This window comes from Bombina bombina, chromosome 2 (genome assembly GCF_027579735.1).
Source record: "Bombina bombina isolate aBomBom1 chromosome 2, aBomBom1.pri, whole genome shotgun sequence".
Lineage (NCBI taxonomy): Eukaryota > Metazoa > Chordata > Amphibia > Anura > Bombinatoridae > Bombina > Bombina bombina.
Window position 1 is genome coordinate 966279512 of NC_069500.1, and position 20577 is coordinate 966300088.

Genomic DNA, 20577 nt, shown 5'->3' on the forward strand with positions numbered 1-20577 from the left:
TGTCAAATGCTTCCTTCTCTTGCAGCACCGCGACCTCAATGGTGGCGGATTGAAAACTAGGTACGCTGAGTCGGAAAAGACGCAAGCGTAAATGTAGAATTTTGATAACTTAGTGAGAGGTTCAAATAGTGTCGATTAGGAGGGCGAATGAACACAATTCCGCTCGAATACCACTGTTTTAAGCTCACATCGATCTGCGTAGGATTGAGATCGCGGGATCATATTTTACGTCACAAATTTCAACATTTGCAGATCTTAACGCTTTGATAACTACGGCGGATCAATCTCGTGACAAATACGACGCGGAATTCCAGCATATTTTCACTTGATGATTTGATAAATAGGCCCCTAAGTCACAATCTTCTCTGCTTGTGTCTTTGGTTTGGTTTTCGTGTTCTAAAATTTAAATGCTAGTCTAACTTTATTTAAAACAACTATTAGCTTTATGACTACAGTACTGTGTTATCTTTCTGAGGGTACTATGTACACAAAAGTATAAACATTATATAAAAATACCTTTAGGTTACATGTATAAGCTGCATTGTGACATGTAAATATTACCTAAATTACAAAAGATATTGTTGTTTACATTTGGTCATATCCCCTTTACAAGCTGTCCCATTTTACAGATGCAAATATACAAATAATTAAAAATGCAAACTATTCCATAACCCAAACCTTTTACATCCAACCTCTGTGTTATCAAATCATCACTTAGGATGTCTATGTTGACTAACAAAGATGAGTAATGACATTGTGTACTCATTATGTATTACATATATTGCAGCGAATGAAGAGGAATGTATTGAGTGCGTATCAGACAATGTTAAAGTCAGGACAAATTTTAAAGAAAGTTGGCACTGGCAGCGGATTACTCTCAGTGAGGGTTCCTCCAAAGATGGGTATGTTGTTGCAATACTCGAAAAACAGTGTGTTTATGATACTGCTAACAACTGAAATGAATAGAATTGCAATGAAATTAAATAAGTGCAAAACATTTTCTAATTAAGTTTGTGGTATTAAACTTCATCTACCCAGTAGCTGCTTAAAGGGACATTAAATACTTTGAGATGGTTATATAAAATGATAAATCATAAAAAGCTTTGCAATTTACTTTTATTTATTTTGTCCCCTTTTCCTGTAATTACATTCTGAAATTGCGAGCTTTTCAGTTTCTGTTAGAAATATAAGTGCAGAACACTGTTATATTCCACAAAGCCATTGGCTGCCAACTATTGTGACCTATTTATAACTGTCACAGCAGAGAAGGTAGCCTGAGTTACAACATGGCAACTCCCTTTGTTTTATAGACACTAAAACTTTACACGTATTTTGTCAATATTTAAACAGCTAATGAAAAATTAAAAAAATACATCTACATGTTGTTCTCAGACTAATCTTTTCTTTGAGTGCATCATTCTATCTAACATTTATTTTGTGTTTAATGTCCCTTTAAGGGCTACATTACAAGTGGAGCGCTAATTTAATGTGCTCCCGTAGAGGGGCAAATTTGCCCTTTACGTGCACATGTTAAATAACCAGCCTTTACGAGTGGCTGGTTAATGCTACTGCAACCTCACGGTAGCACTTTGTGCTGGCATTCATTAATCAGAGATCAGATCTGTGGTTAATGAAAAAAAAAGTCCCCAAATTTGCCCCAAAATAAAGTGTACAGTTGTTTAATTAAAATAGAAAAAATGTAGCATATTTATTTAAAAAAAATAATAATAACTGCATGAAGCAGTTTTAAGGGGTTAAAGTGTGCGGATTGGGGTGTTAGAAAAAAAAACAGCACTAAAACGTGCCTTTACATTGTGGTCTATGGGGACTGTGTTATCACTCACAATAACATAATTTATGCTTACCTGATAAATTCCTTTCTTCTGTAGTGTGATCAGTCCACGGGTCATCATTACTTCTGGGATATTACTCCTCCCCAACAGGAAGTGCAAGAGGATTCACCCAGCAGAGCTGCATATAGCTCCTCCCCTCTACGTCACTCCCAGTCATTCGACCAAGGACCAACGAGAAAGGAAAAGCCAAGGGTGAAGTGGTGACTGGAGTATAAATTAAAAAATATTTACCTGCCTTAAAAACAGGGCGGGCCGTGGACTGATCACACTACAGAAGAAAGGAATTTATCAGGTAAGCATAAATTATGTTTTCTTCTGTTAAGTGTGATCAGTCCACGGGTCATCATTACTTCTGGGATACCAATACCAAAGCAAAAGTACACGGATGACGGGAGGGATAGGTAGGCTCTTTATACAGAAGGAACCACTGCCTGAAGAACCTTTCTCCCAAAAATAGCCTCTGATGAAGCAAAAGTGTCAAATTTGTAAAATTTGGAAAAAGTATGAAGCGAAGACCAAGTTGCAGCCTTGCAAATCTGTTCAACAGAGGCCTCATTCTTGAAGGCCCAAGTGGAAGCCACAGCTCTAGTAGAATGAGCTGTAATTCTTTCAGGAGGCTGCTGTCCAGCAGTCTCATAAGCTAAACGAATTATGCTACGAAGCCAAAAAGAAAGAGAGGTAGCGGAAGCTTTTTGACCTCTCCTCTGCCCAGAGTAAATGACAAACAGAGAAGACGTTTGTCGAAATTCCTTAGTTGCCTGTAAGTAAAATTTTAGAGCACGGACTACATCCAGGTTGTGCAGTAGACGTTCCTTCTTTGAAGAAGGATTTGGGCATAAAGAAGGAACAACAATCTCTTGATTGATATTCCTGTTAGTAACTACCTTAGGTAAGAACCCAGGTTTAGTACGCAGGACTACCTTATCCGAATGAAAAATCAAATAAGGAGAATCACAATGTAAGGCTGATAATTCAGAGACTCTTCGAGCCAAGGAAATAGCCATTAAAAATAGAACTTTCCAAGATAACAACTTTATATCAATGGAATGAAGGGGTTCAAACGGAACGCCCTGTAAAACATTAAGAACAAGGTTTAAACTCCATGGTGGAGCAACAGTTTTAAACACAGGCTTAATCCTGGCCAAAGCCTGACAAAAAGCCTGGACGTCAGAAACTTCTGACAGACGTTTGTGTAACAGAATGGACAGAGCTGAGATCTGTCCCTTTAAAGAACTAGCAGATAAACCCTTTTCTAAACCTTCTTGTAGAAAAGACAATATCCTAGGAATCCTAACCTTACTCCAAGAGTAACCTTTGGATTCACACCAATATAGGTATTTACGCCATATCTTATGGTAAATCTTTCTGGTAACAGGTTTCCTAGCCTGTATTAAGGTATCAATAACTGACTCAGAAAACCCACGTCTTGATAAAATCAAGCGTTCAATTTCCAAGCAGTCAGCTTCAGAGAAGTTAGATTTTGATGTTTGAAGGGACCCTGTATCAGAAGGTCCTGTTTCAGAGGTAGAGACCAAGGTGGACAGGATGACATGTCCACCAGGTCTGCATACCAAGTCCTGCGTGGCCACGCAGGTGCTATTAGAATCACTGATGCTCTCTCTTGTTTGATTCTGGCAATCAATCGAGGAAGCAACGGGAAGGGTGGAAACACGTAAGCCATCCTGAAGTCCCAAGGTGCTGTCAGAGCATCTATCAGGACTGCTCCTGGATCCCTGGATCTGGACCCGTAACGAGGAAGCTTGGCGTTCTGTCGAGACGCCATGAGATCTATCTCTGGTTTGCCCCAACGTCGAAGTATTTGGGCAAAGACCTCCGGATGAAGTTCCCACTCCCCCGGATGAAAAGTCTGACGACTTAAGAAATCCGCCTCCCAGTTCTCCACTCCCGGGATGTGGATTGCTGACAGGTGGCAAGAGTGAGACTCTGCCCAGCGAATTATCTTTGATAATTCCATCATAGCTAGGGAGCTTCTTGTCCCTCCCTGATGGTTGATGTAAGCTACAGTCGTGATGTTGTCCGACTGAAACCTGATGAACCCCCGAGTTGTCAACTGGGGCCAAGCCAGGAGGGCATTGAGAACTGCTCTCAATTCCAGAATGTTTATTGGCAGGAGACTCTCCTCCTGACTCCATTGTCCCTGAGCCTTCAGAGAATTCCAGACGGCACCCCAACCTAGAAGGCTGGCGTCTGTTGTTACAATTGTCCAGTCTGGTCTGCTGAATGGCATCCCCCTGGACAGATGTGGCCGAGAAAGCCACCATAGAAGAGAATTTCTGGTCTCTTGATCCAGATTCAGAGAAGGGGATAAGTCTGAGTAATCCCCATTCCACTGACTTAGCATGCACAGTTGCAGTGGTCTGAGGTGTAAGCGTGCAAAGGGTACTATGTCCATTGCCGCTACCATTAAGCCGATTACCTCCATGCATTGAGCCACTGACGGGTGTTGAATGGAATGAAGGGTGCGGCAAGCACTTTGAAGTCTTGTTAGCCTGTCCTCTGTCAGGTAAATCTTCATTTCTACAGAATCTATAAGAGTCCCCAGGAAGGGAACTCTTGTGAGTGGAACGAGTGAACTTTTCTTTTCGTTCACCTTCCATCCATGTGACCTTAGAAATGCCAGCACTAACTCTGTATGATACTTGGCAGTTTGAAAGCTTGAAGCTTGTATCAGAATGTCGTCTAGGTATGGAGCTACCGAGATTCCCCGCGGTCTTAGTACCGCCAGAAGAGCACCCAGAACCTTTGTGAAGATTCTTGGAGCTGTAGCCAATCCGAATGGAAGAGCCACAAACTGGTAATGCCTGTCTAGGAAGGCAAACCTTAGGTACCGATAATGATCTTTGTGAATCGGTATGTGAAGGTAAGCATCTTTTAAATCTACAGTGGTCATGTACTGACCTTCTTGGATCATAGGTAAAATTGTCCGAATAGTCTCCATCTTGAACGATGGAACTCTTAGGAATTTGTTTAGGATCTTTAAGTCCAGGATTGGTCTGAAAGTTCCCTCTTTTTTGGGAACCACAAACAGATTTGAGTAAAACCCCTGTCCCTGTTCTGATCGTGGAACTGGATGGATTACTCCAATTAACAAGAGCTCTTGTACGCAGCGTAGAAACGCCTCTTTCTTTGTCTGGATTGTTGACAATCTTGACAGATGAAATCTCTCTCTTGGAGGAGAGTATTTGAAGTCCAGAAGGTATCCCTGAGATATTATCTCTAGCGCCCAGGGATCCTGAACATCTCTTGCCCAAGCCTGGGCGAAGAGAGAAAGTCTGCCCCCCACTAGATCCGATCCCGGATCGGGGGCCCTCAATTCATGCTGTTTTAGGGGCAGCAGCAGGTTTCCTAGTCTGCTTGCCCTTGTTCCAGGACTGGTTAGGTTTCTAGCCTTGTCTGTAGCGAGCAACAGCTCCTTCCTGTTTTGGTGCAGAGGAAGTTGATGCTGCTCCTGCTTTGAAATTACGAAAGGAACGAAAATTAGACTGTCTAGTCTTGGCTTTGGCTTTGTCCTGAGGCAGGGCATGGCCTTTACCTCCTGTAATGTCAGCGATAATCTCTTTCAACCCGGGCCCGAATAAGGTCTGCCCTTTGAAAGGTATATTAAGCAATTTAGACTTAGAAGTAACATCAGCTGACCAGGATTTTAGCCACAGCGCCCTGCGTGCCTGAATGGCGAATCCTGAATTCTTCGCCGTAAGTTTAGTAAGATGTACTACGGCCTCCGAAATGAATGAATTAGCTAGTTTAAGGACTCTAAGCCTGTCCGTAATGTCGTCCAGAGTAGCTGAACCAATGTTCTCTTCCAGAGACTCAATCCAGAATGCCGCTGCAGCCGTGATCGGCGCAATGCATGCAAGGGGTTGCAATATAAAACCTTGTTGAACAAACATTTTCTTAAGGTAACCCCCTAACTTTTTATCCATTGGATCTGAAAAAGCACAGCTATCCTCCACCGGGATAGTGGTACGCTTAGCTAAGGTAGAAACTGCTCCCTCCACCTTAGGGACCGTTTGCCATAAGTCCCTTGTGGTGGCGTCTATTGGAAACATTTTTCTAAATATCGGAGGGGGTGAGAACGGCACACCGGGTCTATCCCACTCCTTAGTAACAATTTCAGTAAGTCTCTTAGGTATAGGAAAAACCTCAGTACTCGTCGGTACCGCAAAATATTTATCCAACCTACACATTTTCTCTGGTATTGCAACTGTGTTACAATCATTCAGAGCCGCTAACACCTCCCCTAGTAATACACGGAGGTTTTCCAGTTTAAATTTAAAATTTGAAATATCTGAATCCAGTCTGTTTGGATCAGAACCGTCACCCACAGAATGAAGTTCTCCGTCCTCATGTTCTGCCACCTGTGACGCAGTGTCTGACATGGCCCTAATATTATCAGCGCACTCTGTTCTCACCCCAGAGTGATCACGCTTACCTCTTAGTTCTGGTAATTTAGCCAAAACCTCAGTCATAACAGTAGCCATATCCTGTAATGTGATTTGTAATGGCCGCCCAGATGTACTCGGCGCTACAATATCACGCACCTCCCTCTGAGCGGGAGATGTAGGTACTGACACGTGAGGCGAGTTAGTCGGCATAACTCTCCCCTCGTTGTTTGGTGAAATTTGTTCAATTTGTACAGATTGATTTTTATTTAAAGTAGCATCAATACAGTTAGTACATAAATTTCTATTGGGCTCCACTTTGGCATTGCAACAAATGACACAGGTATCATCCTCTGAATCAGACATGTTTAACACACTAGCAAATAAACTTGCAACTTGGAAATACAATTCAATTAGAATAATATTAAAACGTACTGTGCCTTTAAGAAGCACAGAAGATCTATGACAGTTGAAAATTAATAAATTGAAACAGTTATAGCCACAATCCTTGTAAACAACACAACTTTAGCAAAGGTTTAATCCCATTAGCAAAGATAACAAATTCTGAAAGCAGGAAACAAATTACAGAATAAACGTTTTTTATCTCAGTCAAACTATAATTCTCACAGCTCTGCTGAGAGAAATTACCTCCCTCAAAATAAGTTTTGAAGACCCCTGAGCTCTGTAGAGATGAACCGGATCATGCAGGGAATACAATGAGTTGCTGACTGAAATATTTGATGCATAGTAAAAGCGCCAAAAAACGGCCCCTCCCCCTCACACACAGCAGTGAGGGAGAACAGAAACTGTCAGAAAACAGATTAAGCAACTGCCAAGTGGAAAAATAGTGCCCAAACATTTATTCACTCAGTACCTCAGCAAATTAAAACGATTTTACATTCCAGCAAAAACGTTAAACATAATCTCTAGTTATTAAACAGCTTTATGTATTTCTTACAGTGTAATTCTAGTGAAGTACCATTCCCCAGAATACTGAAGTGTAAAGTATACATACATGACATTATATCGGTATGGCAGGATTTTCTCATCAATTCCATTGTCAGAAAATAAAAACTGCTACATACCTCTATGCAGATTCATCTGCCCGCTGTCCCCTGATCTGAAGTTTACCTCTCCTCAGATGGCCGAGAAACAGCAATATGATCTTAACTACTCCGGCTAAAATCATAACAAAAACTCTGGTAGATTCTTCTTCAAACTCTGCCAGAGAGATAATAACACACTCCGGTGCTATTTTAAAATAACAAACTTTTGATTGAAGATATAAAACTAAGTATAATCACCATAGTCCTCTCACACATCCTATCTAGTCGTTGGGTGCAAGAGAATGACTGGGAGTGACGTAGAGGGGAGGAGCTATATGCAGCTCTGCTGGGTGAATCCTCTTGCACTTCCTGTTGGGGAGGAGTAATATCCCAGAAGTAATGATGACCCGTGGACTGATCACACTTAACAGAAGAAATATAAGTATATGCTTATATACATATAAATGTATGTGTTAATATGTGTATATCGATTGCGCTCCACTTGTAATCTAGCCCAAAATGTTTAATTGTGCATAGGTGAAAAACTTTGCAAAGCACTTTTAATAATGCATTTTGTCTATTTTTCCTGTAATTTAACTCTTAAAATCACAGTTTTCTATTCCCCACAAAAGAGTGGAATGCACAGGGTTGCCACCTTTAGTTCCGGCTAAAACTGGGCACTCTTGTGCTGCACACAGCACGGCAGAACATTATAAACAGTATACACTATGCATAATAACACATATATACACTAACTCACACATAGACATGCACACTCTCACCCTCTCTCTCACACACACTCACTCTCACACACACATACACACTCTCAACATGTCAACAAACCAACGGACTGGGAGGGTGACAAGGCCAGAAAGGCAGTTTCTCATTGGTCTGTCGGTGCTTTGAATAGTGGGGCCCAAGTGCTCAAGCATTATAAAGCATGACTTTTACTGCACACCCCTGTAGAAGTCTATTATCTGGGGGTTTAAGCACACATACGCTATCTGACATGCAGATGTTAGCGCGTAGTAGACTATTGAGTGATAAAAATAACTTTGGACTAATATGAGCACAAAAATAGAATCGGTATTGATTGTGCTTGAGAGATGTTAACACGCATTATTGCTAATTTTATTGCACTCTACTTGTAATCTAGCCTATATGTAACACATTGTTACAAACATTATAGAACATGTTATAGTGTTTAACCCCTTGTGCCATTTGGACGCAGTACTTTGCCCAGCGTACTTTGTTGGCGTAGTACCTATGTCAAACACAGAGGTAAATGCTGGGGTCCACGCAGTCAGCTTTGACAGTGAAGACTACAGCGGGGGGGGGGGGGTTCCCTTTACCATATGAAGACACATCACTGATACAGCAGTGACAACGACTGTTTCACTGTGTCTGTATCTCCTGCCGTGGTGTTGTGGGTGGTGTGGAAGGGATGGAGGGAGGTGGGTGGGTGGCCTATCGCCAGATGGGGAGGAAGGGTAGAGTTCTCTAAACTAGAGAAAGAAAATTTTTAGGAGAGAGGAAAGGATGGGTTCCTATACTGTGGCAAAGGCGCTTATTAGAGGGGAGCCCTACACATGATCGCTTGGAGGGGGAGGTGGGGATGATGATGAGGGATCCCTAAACTATAGAAATAAAATGTTACAAATAAATTACAAATACAAACAGATTCGACAGCTGTAGAGAACAAGGCCAATACCACCTACATTGAATAAAACATTTTTACACTGCAAACGATAAATAACTAATTTAAAATGATAATATATATTTTTTTTAACCTTCTAGGATTGCTGAGAAACTATTACAATTATTTTTTCCTGATTCCATCACCACTTGGGTGTTGCAAGCAATCAGCATCCACAAAGATAAAGGTAAAGCATTTTACAGTATTCTAACTATGAAGTATTATTACATTAATTTCAATCCTGGTGGGAAAATGCTAACTACTCAATAAGTGTTACAGTTTCCCCCTTCAAAACATTGAATTATAATCTAAGAAGTCAATAGTAGATGCATCTGTCTAACTAACTACTTTTAGAAATTGTCCCACCAAATCATATAAATCCAAATAAAATATGTGCAGTTGCCTATAATAATCAAAATATTGTAACACTGCTTTTTAAACCCTTCTTAATGTTATTTTTTTAATTTAGCAAAACGTCAGAATAGTATAGATTACAATTGATAGAGGTTGAATTTAAAGGGGCAGTAATATCATAATTAAATTTAACTGGAATGGTTAGAGCATAACATTTTAAACAACTTTCCAATTTACTTATATTTTCAATTTTGCTTAGTTCTCTTGTATCCTTTGTTAAAATGTAATCATAGACAAGCTGAGGAGCGTGCATCTGGTAGCTTTGTTTGGAACATTGTTTAAAGCAATGTTATACAGTTGAAAACACTGCTGCCACAGGGGCCTATCTATCAAGCTCCGAATGGAGCTTAATGCCCCGTGTTGAAACAGCAGTTATGAAGCAGCGGACAAAGACCGCTGCTCCATAATCTGTCCGCCTGCTCTGAGCAGGCGGACAGACATCGCCGGAAATCAACCCGATCGAGAACGATCGGGTTGATTGACACCCCCCTGCTGGCGGCCCATTGGCCGTGAGTCTGCAGGGGGCGGCGTTGCACCAGCAGCTCTTGTGAGCTGCTGGTGCACTGCTGAATACGGCGAGCGTATTGCTCGCCGTATTCAGCGAGGTCTGGCGGACCTGATCCACACTGTCGGATCAGGTCCACCAGACTTTCTTAAATAGGGGCCATAGAATGCTAAAGACAAGTACACTCTCCTAAGCTCCCATCAGCCTACCTATTCAACAAAGACCAAATACAAAGAGAACAAAGCACATTTGAATTATGAAAACATCATGTTTTATTCTGACTTTTCTGATATTTAACAGACACAAAACTAAACCCAATTTCTTTCATATAGATGGAAAGAGTCCACAAGCTGTTACGAATGGGATATCCATTTCTACCAGGAGTAGGCAAAGTTTCCCAAATCTCAAAAGCATATAAATACCCCTCACACATACTTCAGTTTTAAACTTTTCCTCCTTAGGAGGTGGTTGAAGCATGATGTGCTTGATTCTTCAGTGAAAGGCACTTCAGAGCATATTGAAGCCCAGTTCCCCTCAAAGTACAGTGCTTGTCAGGGGGAAGTGAAGGGAGTATTGCCTCATGTCACCATTTGTTCGCCTCACAGGAAATTCTTTCATGGCTCTCTGTAAATTCGGTCGTAGGGATTCATTTTCTGCCTCCCTTTGCAAATCAACGTTATACTCCTATTACATTACCTATGTTGATATCTTTCAGTACTGGTTTGGCTGTCTGCTATGAGTGGACGAGTATCTGAAGGTAATTATATTTAAAATTTATTTTTCTGAAGACACTCTAAGCTATGGAATGGGCACTTTTTTTTGTTAAAAGTTCTTCCTATGTATATTTCTATATAGGAGCCCTTGGGACAAGAACTATTCCCCTATATGCACTTTTTATTATATTTCAATAATAAAATGTCTATGGGATATATTCTGGCTATAAGTGTGCTTATTGTGTGATATAAGGGGGCATTTATTATATATTATAGATGCTCCCTCTTTTTATTCTTAGCAGGACATAGCCTCTGCCTCACGAGGCATACATGTAAAATATTTGCGTGCACTCGCTATGATGCCTCATTTTATGAGAAGGATGCTGCGTTATCAATTTTCGCCATTTGGTGTAGATTTTTTTCTGAGATTTTCACAACATTCTCCCACGATAAAAGACCCTCCCTCTCTGCACTTCATGCCATTATATCACATATAGGGCTATGTTTGCAACATTTTTGTTTTAAGTTTAATGTTAAATGATATACGATCTTTTAACTCTCTTATTCAATACATTTTTGCTCTCATGTTAAGACTTTTTACATGCAACCTTTTTTTTTTTTAGGCAAACATTTCCCTTTCCTGAAAAGCTTGCTAAAAGGGGGTTATTATAGTGTTTTTTTGTTTGCCATAACGGAACAGCCTGAACCTGTCCCTGAAGTTACCATAGGAACTTAGCCTGCTGAACACCTTTCTGCCAAAGCTAAGTGTGCTTATTGTAAAACAACTAAGTAGCTTCTACTTCAGCTTATTTATGTGGCTCATGTTTAGATTTTTTGTCTAAAGCTGATCAGTCTAATAATGTTTTTACATGTACAAATGCACCTACTATTTTTCTTTCTCAGATGGATGCAGATGGCGTACGTCCAGCAATGAAATTATTTATTGCTACAGCCACTGAAAGAGCCCTGACTGCACAAACGTAAAAGGTCAGGTCATATTTTACATTCTACTATTAATATTTGTACTGACCAGCAAAGTACTGAAGTATCTTCAAATGATGAGGATTCCTCTGATACTGAGACTTCCTCATCAGACACAGAACCTGATAATTCGTTTTTATTTAGAATTGAGCATAAATTCAGCGTATAAGACTGTTGTTAATCTCCCTGAGATTTTCCCTGTTCCTGACGCTGTCTCTGATATGATTGCTTAAGAATAGTCTAAACCATTTACCTCTTTTAACCCTTCTTCAAGGTTTAAAAGATTATATCCTTTACCTATTGCTAATTTAGAGCTATGGGAAACTCTAACTAAATGTACTACCATTCCTTTGGAAGACAGTACTTCTTTTGAAGACCCTTTGGATAGAAAACTTGAATCTTATCTAAGAAGGGCATATTTACATTCTGGCTATATGCGTAGACCAGCCATATCTATTGCTGATGTAGTTGCTGCCTCTACTTTTTGGTAACCTACTCTTGCTTAGCAGTTAACTTCTGACCCTAAATGTTCCAACTTTCTGAATTTACTTCAATATGCAAATCATTTTATTTAAGATGCAGTATTTGATGTCATTAAAATCAATGTTAAAGCTATGTCCTTAGCTATTCTTACCAGAAGAGCTTTATGGCTTAAATCATGGAATGCTGATATTGTATCTAAAACCAGATCAATATCCATTTCCTTTCAAGGAAAGAATCTTTTTGTATCACAAATGGATTCTATTATTTCTACTATTGCTGGAGGTAAGGGAGTGTTCCTTCCTCAAGACAAAAAGGCTCCCAACCATTTTGGTTATTTTTGTCAGAACAGAGACCAGAAAACTAAACCCCCCCCCCAAAGCCCCTGGCTCAACCTGGAGACCTTCTTCAAATTGGAATAAATCCAAACAATTTAAGAACTCTAATCCAGCCCCTAAGACCGCATGAAGGTGTGACCCCAACCCAGTTCTTTTGGTATGGGGCAGACTAAATCTTTTTCAAGAATTTTGGTCAGAATCTTTTCAAAATCCCTGGATTCAGAACATTATTTCTCAGGGATATCGAATTGGATTCAGAATAAGACCTCCTATGGGAAGATTTTTTCTCACCCATATTCCAAGGCATCCGATAAAAGTAAATGCATCCGATTAAAAGAAATGTGTTTCAGACCTGCAAAATATGGGAGTAATTTTCCCGGTTCCTTTACAGGAACAAGGGATGAGATTTTATTCAAATTATTTTCATTGTTCCAAAAAAGGAAAATTCTTTTTGATCAATTCTGGATCTGAAAACTCTAAACAAATTTGTGAGAATTAACTATTCAGACTATTCTTCCTTTTGTTCAGCAATGTCACTTTATGTCCATAATAGATTTATAGGATGCTTACCTTCACATCCCAATCCATCCAGAACATTATCAATTTCTGAAATTCTCTTTTATGGAAAAGAATTACCAATTTGTTGCTCTTCCATTTTGGCCTAGCAACAGATCCAAAAATTTTTACAAAGGTTCTCGGTGCCCTTTTATATGTAATCAAAGTGCAGTGTATTGCAATGTTTACTTATTTGGAAGATATCTTGGTACTAGCTCAATCTTTTCATTTAGCAGAACCTTACATGAATCAACTGTTGTTGTTTCTTTGAAGACAAGGTTGGAGGATTAATTTACCAAAATGTCCCTTGATTCCTCAGACAAAGGTCACCTTTAGGGTTTCCAGATAGATTCTGTGTATATGACTCTTTCCCTAACAGAAAGTAGATGTATAAAATTGGTTTTAGCTTGTCTAAACCTTCAGTGTCCATTATTCCCTAGCTATGTGTATGGAAGTACTAGGCCTCATGATTGCAGCATCGGACACAATCCCTTTTGCTTGTTTTCATAGGAGACTTCTTCAAATTTGCATGCTGCGCCAATGGTGCAAGGATTAAACTTCACAAATATCACATTGGCTCTGAGCCGTCGCAAATTTTCTCAGTCAGGTACTAACGACGGCTCAGAGCCGTCGCTAGCACTCACCCACCCCAACAATTTGGCCTGAATAGTGAGAGGCTGGGGGTTCATGTTTCATGTGGTGACGTTACTTGCAATGACGTGATGACGTCACTGCGCAACTTTATTGACAATGGACAAATATAGGGAGATGGGGCATGCTGCTTAGAAGCCTGTATCCCAGGCATCTAAGCAGCTACAGACCCCCAAGATCCACCGTTGGAAAGGTAATCGCCTAACCTTTCCAACGGTATATGTTTTGGGGATCTGGAAAAAAAGTAAAAAAGTAAAAAATAAATATATTTAAAAAAAAGTAAAAAAAAAAGCTCAAAACCAGCTTAGCACCCAGGTGGGAAATGGCTTAGCAGCCAAAGAGTTAAGGGGGAACTCAAAGTTCCCTAGTCATGATAAAAGTATCTCAAATCCTTTCTGGGGTGGAAACCAATTCCTACCTCATCACTTGGATTCACATCCCAAGGGTAGACAACTGGGAGGCAGATTATCGTCAGTCCCTACATTAAGGAGAGTGGTCTCTCCACCTAATTGTATTCTATCGGATTGTACAACTTTGGGGCCTACCAGAAATAGATCTGATGGCCTATCGTTTGAACAAGAAACTTCCCAGGTATCTTGCAAGGTCCAGGGATCCTCAGGTGGAGGTGTTGGATGCTCTAGCAGTTAAAACTTGAAAATCAAAATATATTTAGAAGTTTTTAAAATGTATTATAAATCATAATTATTATATATTTAAAAATTATTTTTTTTTAATTACTAGACTAATATAGTTAAAATAATTCATTTTAAACAGGAGATTCAACATACATACATTTTCATATTGGACAAAACATTTTGAATGCCAAATTTGATATTCATAGACAGAAAATAATAATAATAATAATAAAAAAAAACACAGTTACATATTGCAAAATGCTCTGAACAGTGCTGGCTGATTACATCATCAGCCCAGCATTGTTTAAGGAACATAAACCACCAATGTTTCTTTCATGATTCAGATAGAGCATTACATTTTAAACAACTTTTCAATTTACTTCTGTTATCTAATTGGCATCCTTTGTTGAAAAGCATACCTAGGTAGGCTCATAAGCTGGGAGCTAGCTGCTGTTTGGCTTCACATATATGCTTCTTAACACTGGCTTGCCAATGTGTTGAGCTAGCTCCCAGTGGTGTACTGCTTTTCCGTCAATAAAGAATACTGAGTGAATGAAGCAAATTGATAATAAAAGTAAATTGATAAGTTGTTTAAAAATGTATGTTCTATCTGAATTAGGAAATAAACATTTGGGGTTGTATGTCCCTTTAACAGGAGAGAGAAAAACTGCGAAATGTCCAACCTGTTGAGTATGTATCAGGGTTGACACCTTTTGTATATGGAGGAGAAAGACTTCTGAGGTTCTGGGTTACTTGCCCTGATCCCTTTTAAATGATCTGTCTTCAGTGGTGAGTGCTACATGGAGTAGCCAAGATATAGTTATGACAACACCATATTTATAATCTATATCACCAAAAAACATGCACATGTTGCATTGACTAAACTTAAAAGGTCAAACATTCCATGTAACTACAATAAATGTGCAATGCAGTTAGTGTAACTGACCATTAATAATTAGTGTCTCCATCCTCTGCTCCAGTGCATCATCCCCACATTATATCCTAATATTATTAAATCAGCTTCCTCTGCACTGAAAAAAGAAAACAATACTTTGCAAATATTCTTTTAAACATTATTTATATAAAAAATGGATTGATTAGATGTATCACTTATGGGGGGGGGGGTAGTTATTAACGTGTCAACTTTCCTGCCTTCGCCGGCCCAATACGCCCGCCTAAGCTCGCCTCACATCGCCTCCGCGGACCTGAAAAATTTTGCCTAAGTTATCAAATAAAGCTGTCAAAAAGCCGCGGGGCGATGAGCAGCGGACTGTGAGAGTTATCACTCATCCAATCTCGCTGCTCTTCGGCTTTTTCCCAGCTTTATTGCTAGCCTGTCACTAAGCACTCACACTAACTACACTGTTCTACCCCCTATACCGGCGCCCCCGGAGCCCCCCGCAACTAAATAAAGTTACTAACTCCTAATCCACCGCTCCTAGACCCTGCCGCAACTCTGATAAATGTATTAACCCCTAAACCGCCGCTCCTAGACCCTGCCGCAACTCTGATAAATGTATTAACCCCTAAACCGCCGCTCCTAGACCCTGCCGCAACTCTGATAAATATATTAACCCCTAAACCACCGCTCCTAGACCCTGCCGCAACTCTGATAAATGTATTAACCCCTAAACCGCCGCTCCTAGACCCTGCCGCAACTCTGATAAATGTATTAACCCCTAAACCGCCGCTCCTAGACCCTGCCGCAACTCTGATAAATGAATTAACCCCTAAACCGCCACTCCTAGACCCTGCCGCAACTCTGATAAATGTATTAACCCCTAAACCGCCGCTCCCGGACACCGCTGCCACCTACATTATACCTATTAACCCCTATCCTGCCCCCCCCTACACCGTCGCCACCTATAATAAATTTATTAACCCCTATCCTGCCCCCCACTACACCGTCACCACTGTAATAAATTTATCAACCCCTAAACCTAAGTCTAACACTAACCCTAACACCCCCCTAACTTAAATATTAATTAAATAAATCTAAATAATATTTCTTTTATGAACTAAATTAATCCTATTTAAAACTAAATACCTTTAAAATAAACTCTAATATAGCTACAATATAAATAATAATTATATTGTAACTATCTTAGGATTTATTTTTATTTTACAGTTAACTTTCAATTTATTTTAACTAGGTACAATAGCTATTAAATAGTTATTAACTATTTAATAGCTTACCTAGCTAAAATAAAGAGAAATTTACCTGTAAAATAAAAATAAATCCTAAGATAGTTACAATATAATTGTAGGTAATTTATTTAATTTATTTATATAGTGTTAGGTTTAATTGTAACTTAGGTTAGGATATACATATACATCCTTGGTCTTTGAAGGCTCTTTTACACTGTCCACTAAAAGAACTACCACGAGAAGTTTTTCTATTACAATCTTTTAAAAACCCGATAAGCGCATGGCAGAAGTTTTGTGCCATACTGGCATTGAATCCCTTTTTTTCTGAATTCTTACCTATAAGAGCTAACCCGTGTTTTTTGCCAGGAACAGACCAAAAAGTATTTCTGGAATGGCAGGACAGAGGCCTTAAGGATATTGTCCAGTTATTGGACGATCAATGCCAGATTCTTCCATGGGAAACCATTCTATCAAAATATTCATTAGGAAGAGGGAATCAGTTTGCTTATTTCCAGGTCCGCCATTATATTACCTCTCAAAGTTGGTATTCTTCAATCAGGTTTGGATGGTCCGAGGTCAAAATCTTTATTCAAAAATTTATAGCTGGAGATACTTCAATTTCATTAATTTATGACATAATGCTTGCTAAACAGGGCACTCTGCTGAGTGATAAACTGGTTAATTCATGGATCAATTCTATCCCCATAATTGATCAAGAGATGATTACAGGTAGTTGCAAATTGGTAGCTAAATATCCTATAGCGGTAAAAGAATCTCATATTAAATTAATGAATAAATTTTATCTACCCCCAGCCAGGCTAGCGAAATTCTACCCTCTTAAGAAGGCTGACTGCCCGCGGTGCTTATACAGTGTAGCAGATCTTGTTCATATGTTATGGAGCTGCCCTAAAATAAAACAACTATGGCAGAAAGTCCAGTATTGGTTTAATAGGCTTTATAACGGGGACTATTTGTTATCTCTGCAAGAGGTTATATGCTTGATAAGGGATCCCATATCAGACTCCAAAAGTCGGATTTTGAATACCATTATACTAATTGTTAGATATAACATCTTTAAGTCCTGGATTGCTAAGAAGCCCCCTAGTTTAGGGGTAATTCTTAAAGGGATACAATCTCAAATTATATATGAATCTTTTCATTTATCACAAGCCACAGAGAAAAAAATTAAGATATTTCTGACAGATTGGGCACCAATCATTAAAACTTATTCATTGCAACTTCAACAACTGATCTTGTCTCCATTTGTTTCTTCCATTAGTTTTGCTGAGTTAGTCCTGCTTCAAGTATTTCCAGGATCATGGATAAGGAATTTTAGAGATATTCCATAAATTTATGAGCTACCATCCCTAAGAGGGAGCCTTGCGGGCTCGGAGGTTGCTGTTGTTTCTTTTTTTTTTTTCCTCTCTCTCTCTCTCCCCTTTTTCTTTTTCTCTGTTTTTCGTTTTCTATGTGTGGGTTTATTTTTGTCTTAAAGGAATTCTCCCAAAAAACCCCAACATTGTATACAACTATACTACAGATGATAAACTATTGGTAGCAGATAGTAGAACAGTAGAAGAGTTTATTTTAATATACCATAATCAATGTTAATTCTACCTAACTGTGTATTGATTGGTTTTTGTTTGTTAAACTTACTGTATTGCTCGGTATGGAGCTGAGACATGTAAATATATATGAATGTATACACTGTTGGATATAAATAAAAGGTTAAAAAAAAAAAAAAAAAAGGATATATTTTACAGGTGATTTTGTATTTTTTTTAGCTAGGTAGTTATTAAATAGTTAATAACTATTCTAACTAGCTAAAATAAATACAAAGTTACCTGTAAAATAAATATAATTCCTAAAATAGCTACAATGTAATTATTAATTACATTTTAGCTATCTTAGGGTTTATTTTACAGGTAAGTATTTAGTTTTGAATAGGAATAATTTATTAAAGTATAGTGTAGTGTTAGGTGTAATTGTAACTTAGGTTAGTTTTCATTTTACAGGTAAATTTCTCTTTATTTTAGCTAGGTAAGCTATTAAATAGTTAATATTTAATAGCTATTGTACCTAGTTAAAATAAATTGAAAGTTACCTGTAAAATAAAAATAAATCCTAAGATAGCTACAATATAATTATTATTTATATTGTAGCTATATTAGAGTTTATTTTAAAGGTAAGTATTTAGTTTTAAATAGGATTAATTTAGTTCATAATAGAAATATTATTTAGATTTATTTAATTAATATTTAAGTTAGGGGGGTGTTAGGGTTAGTGTTAGACTTAGGTTTAGGGGTTAATAATTTTATTACAGTGGCGGCGGTGTAGTGGGGGGCAGGATAGGGGTTAATAAATGTATTATAGGTGGCGACGGTGTAGGGGGGGGCAGATTAGGGGTTAATAAATTTAATATAGGTTGCAGTGGGCTCCGGGAGCGGCGGTTTAGGGGTTAATATGTATAGAGTAGCTTGCGGTGGGCTCCGGGAGCGGCGGTTTAGGGGTTAATACATATATTATAGTTGCGGTGGGCTCCGGGAGCGGCGGTTTAGGGGTTAATATGTATAGAGTAGCTTGCGGTGGGCTCCGGGAGCGGCGGTTTAGGGGGTAATAACTTTATTTAGTTGCGGCGGTGTAGGGGGGACAGATTAGTGGTGTTTAGACTCGGGGTACATGTTAGTGTGTTAGGTGTAGACAGCTCCCATAGGAATCTATGGGATGTCTGGCAGCAGCGAACTTGTACTTTCGCTATGGTCAGACTCCCATTGATTCCTATGGGATCCGCCGCCTCCAGGGTGGGGGTTTGAAAACCAAGGAACGCTGGGCCGGAAAAGTGCCGAGCGTACCTGCTAGTTTTTTGATAACTAGCAAAAGTAGTCAGATTGTGGCGAACTTGTGTGCGGAACATCTGGAGTGACGTAAGAATCGCTCTGTGTCGGACTGAGTCCGGCGAATCGAAGTTTACGTCACAAAATTTTACTTTTGCCGGTCTCTAGCCTTTGATAACTAAGGCGAATCAGCCTCGCCACAAATACACTGCGGAATTCCAGTGTATTTGAGGTTGACGGCTTGATAACTAGGCCCCAATGTGTATAATTTAAATAAGTTAATGTTTTGTGAAAGAAAAGAAAGAACAAAAAGAGGTGAAAAGCAACGTTAGAAATTCTCATTCCAAGAGTTGTAAGCAAAATCCAGATTTCTTAGCATAATAAATATTGTTCCAACAATATATTCTCAGAGATCTAATTAAACAACACACTTCAAACTTCCTCCAATTAGTCTCAGCTGGACATCTGTAACAGTATTTATATTCATCATGTAGTGCCTGTATAATAAAAGACAAAACATGCCAATCAAAACATAAGAATTATAACATATAAGGCAATATATCTATTTAATCACCAATTCTAAAAATGTAGACCTTCGATCTCCACCATGCCTCAAGAGTGGTAAAGAATAGTATAGAATCTCCCTTATCATAGAAACACTGCATTATTTAGAAAACAATTCATGCCACTGGTTGGTCTGATGAACCAGTTTTAAATGATTTCTGAATGGCACACCTGTGATTTGTCAAAGCTTTAATAGTACTGTCAACATAAAATAACTAACGTGTAACTGTTTCACTAGCCCTTGTCCATTTTTTTTTTCTTCTGTGAGGCATTTTAGCATAGTTACTTTTTGAATGCTATAGTAGTGGATGGTTTACCAATGCCATGCTTTATATCTTGGGAAAAGGTTAATGCTAAATGCTATAGCTGATTATATACCTTCTTGTTATTGGGGCAACAAGATATAAATTTTGGTCTATTTTGGTCCAACAATTGGTGTGAACGTATGGATTTTTTGTAGCTTTGAAGTTGATTTATAAAATAAATTTTTACAAGAATATTTAAAAAACATTTTAGTGTTGAGTAGGCTGGTTCTAATGATGTAGTGGTCCGAAGGATAACAGCTGCTATTCTTGCAGACTAGGCTAAAAAAACAAACAGTAAACATGAAAGATATATATTAGTTTCATTTCACTTTTGTAATTACATAGTGTAGTCTTAGGAAATCTCCATATTTAACTGGACACTTACACATATTTAAAATGTAACAGTCTAGGGAATGTAGGGAGTGAGTAAGCTGATATTGTTTTTGTTAGAAAACC

General features: G+C 38.8%; 1 protein-coding gene across 1 annotated transcript in view; it reads left to right on the forward strand.

Annotated features, from left to right (window-relative positions):
• The window catches only part of LOC128647389 (complement C3), a 572326-nt gene that overhangs the window by 292512 nt on the left and 259237 nt on the right, over positions 1–20577 (forward strand). Inside the window, exons 17-18 of the mRNA XM_053700176.1 lie at positions 788–902; positions 9100–9185. Coding sequence (XP_053556151.1) covers positions 788–902; positions 9100–9185 — 201 coding nt within the window. The remainder of the gene's footprint in view (positions 1–787; positions 903–9099; positions 9186–20577) is intronic.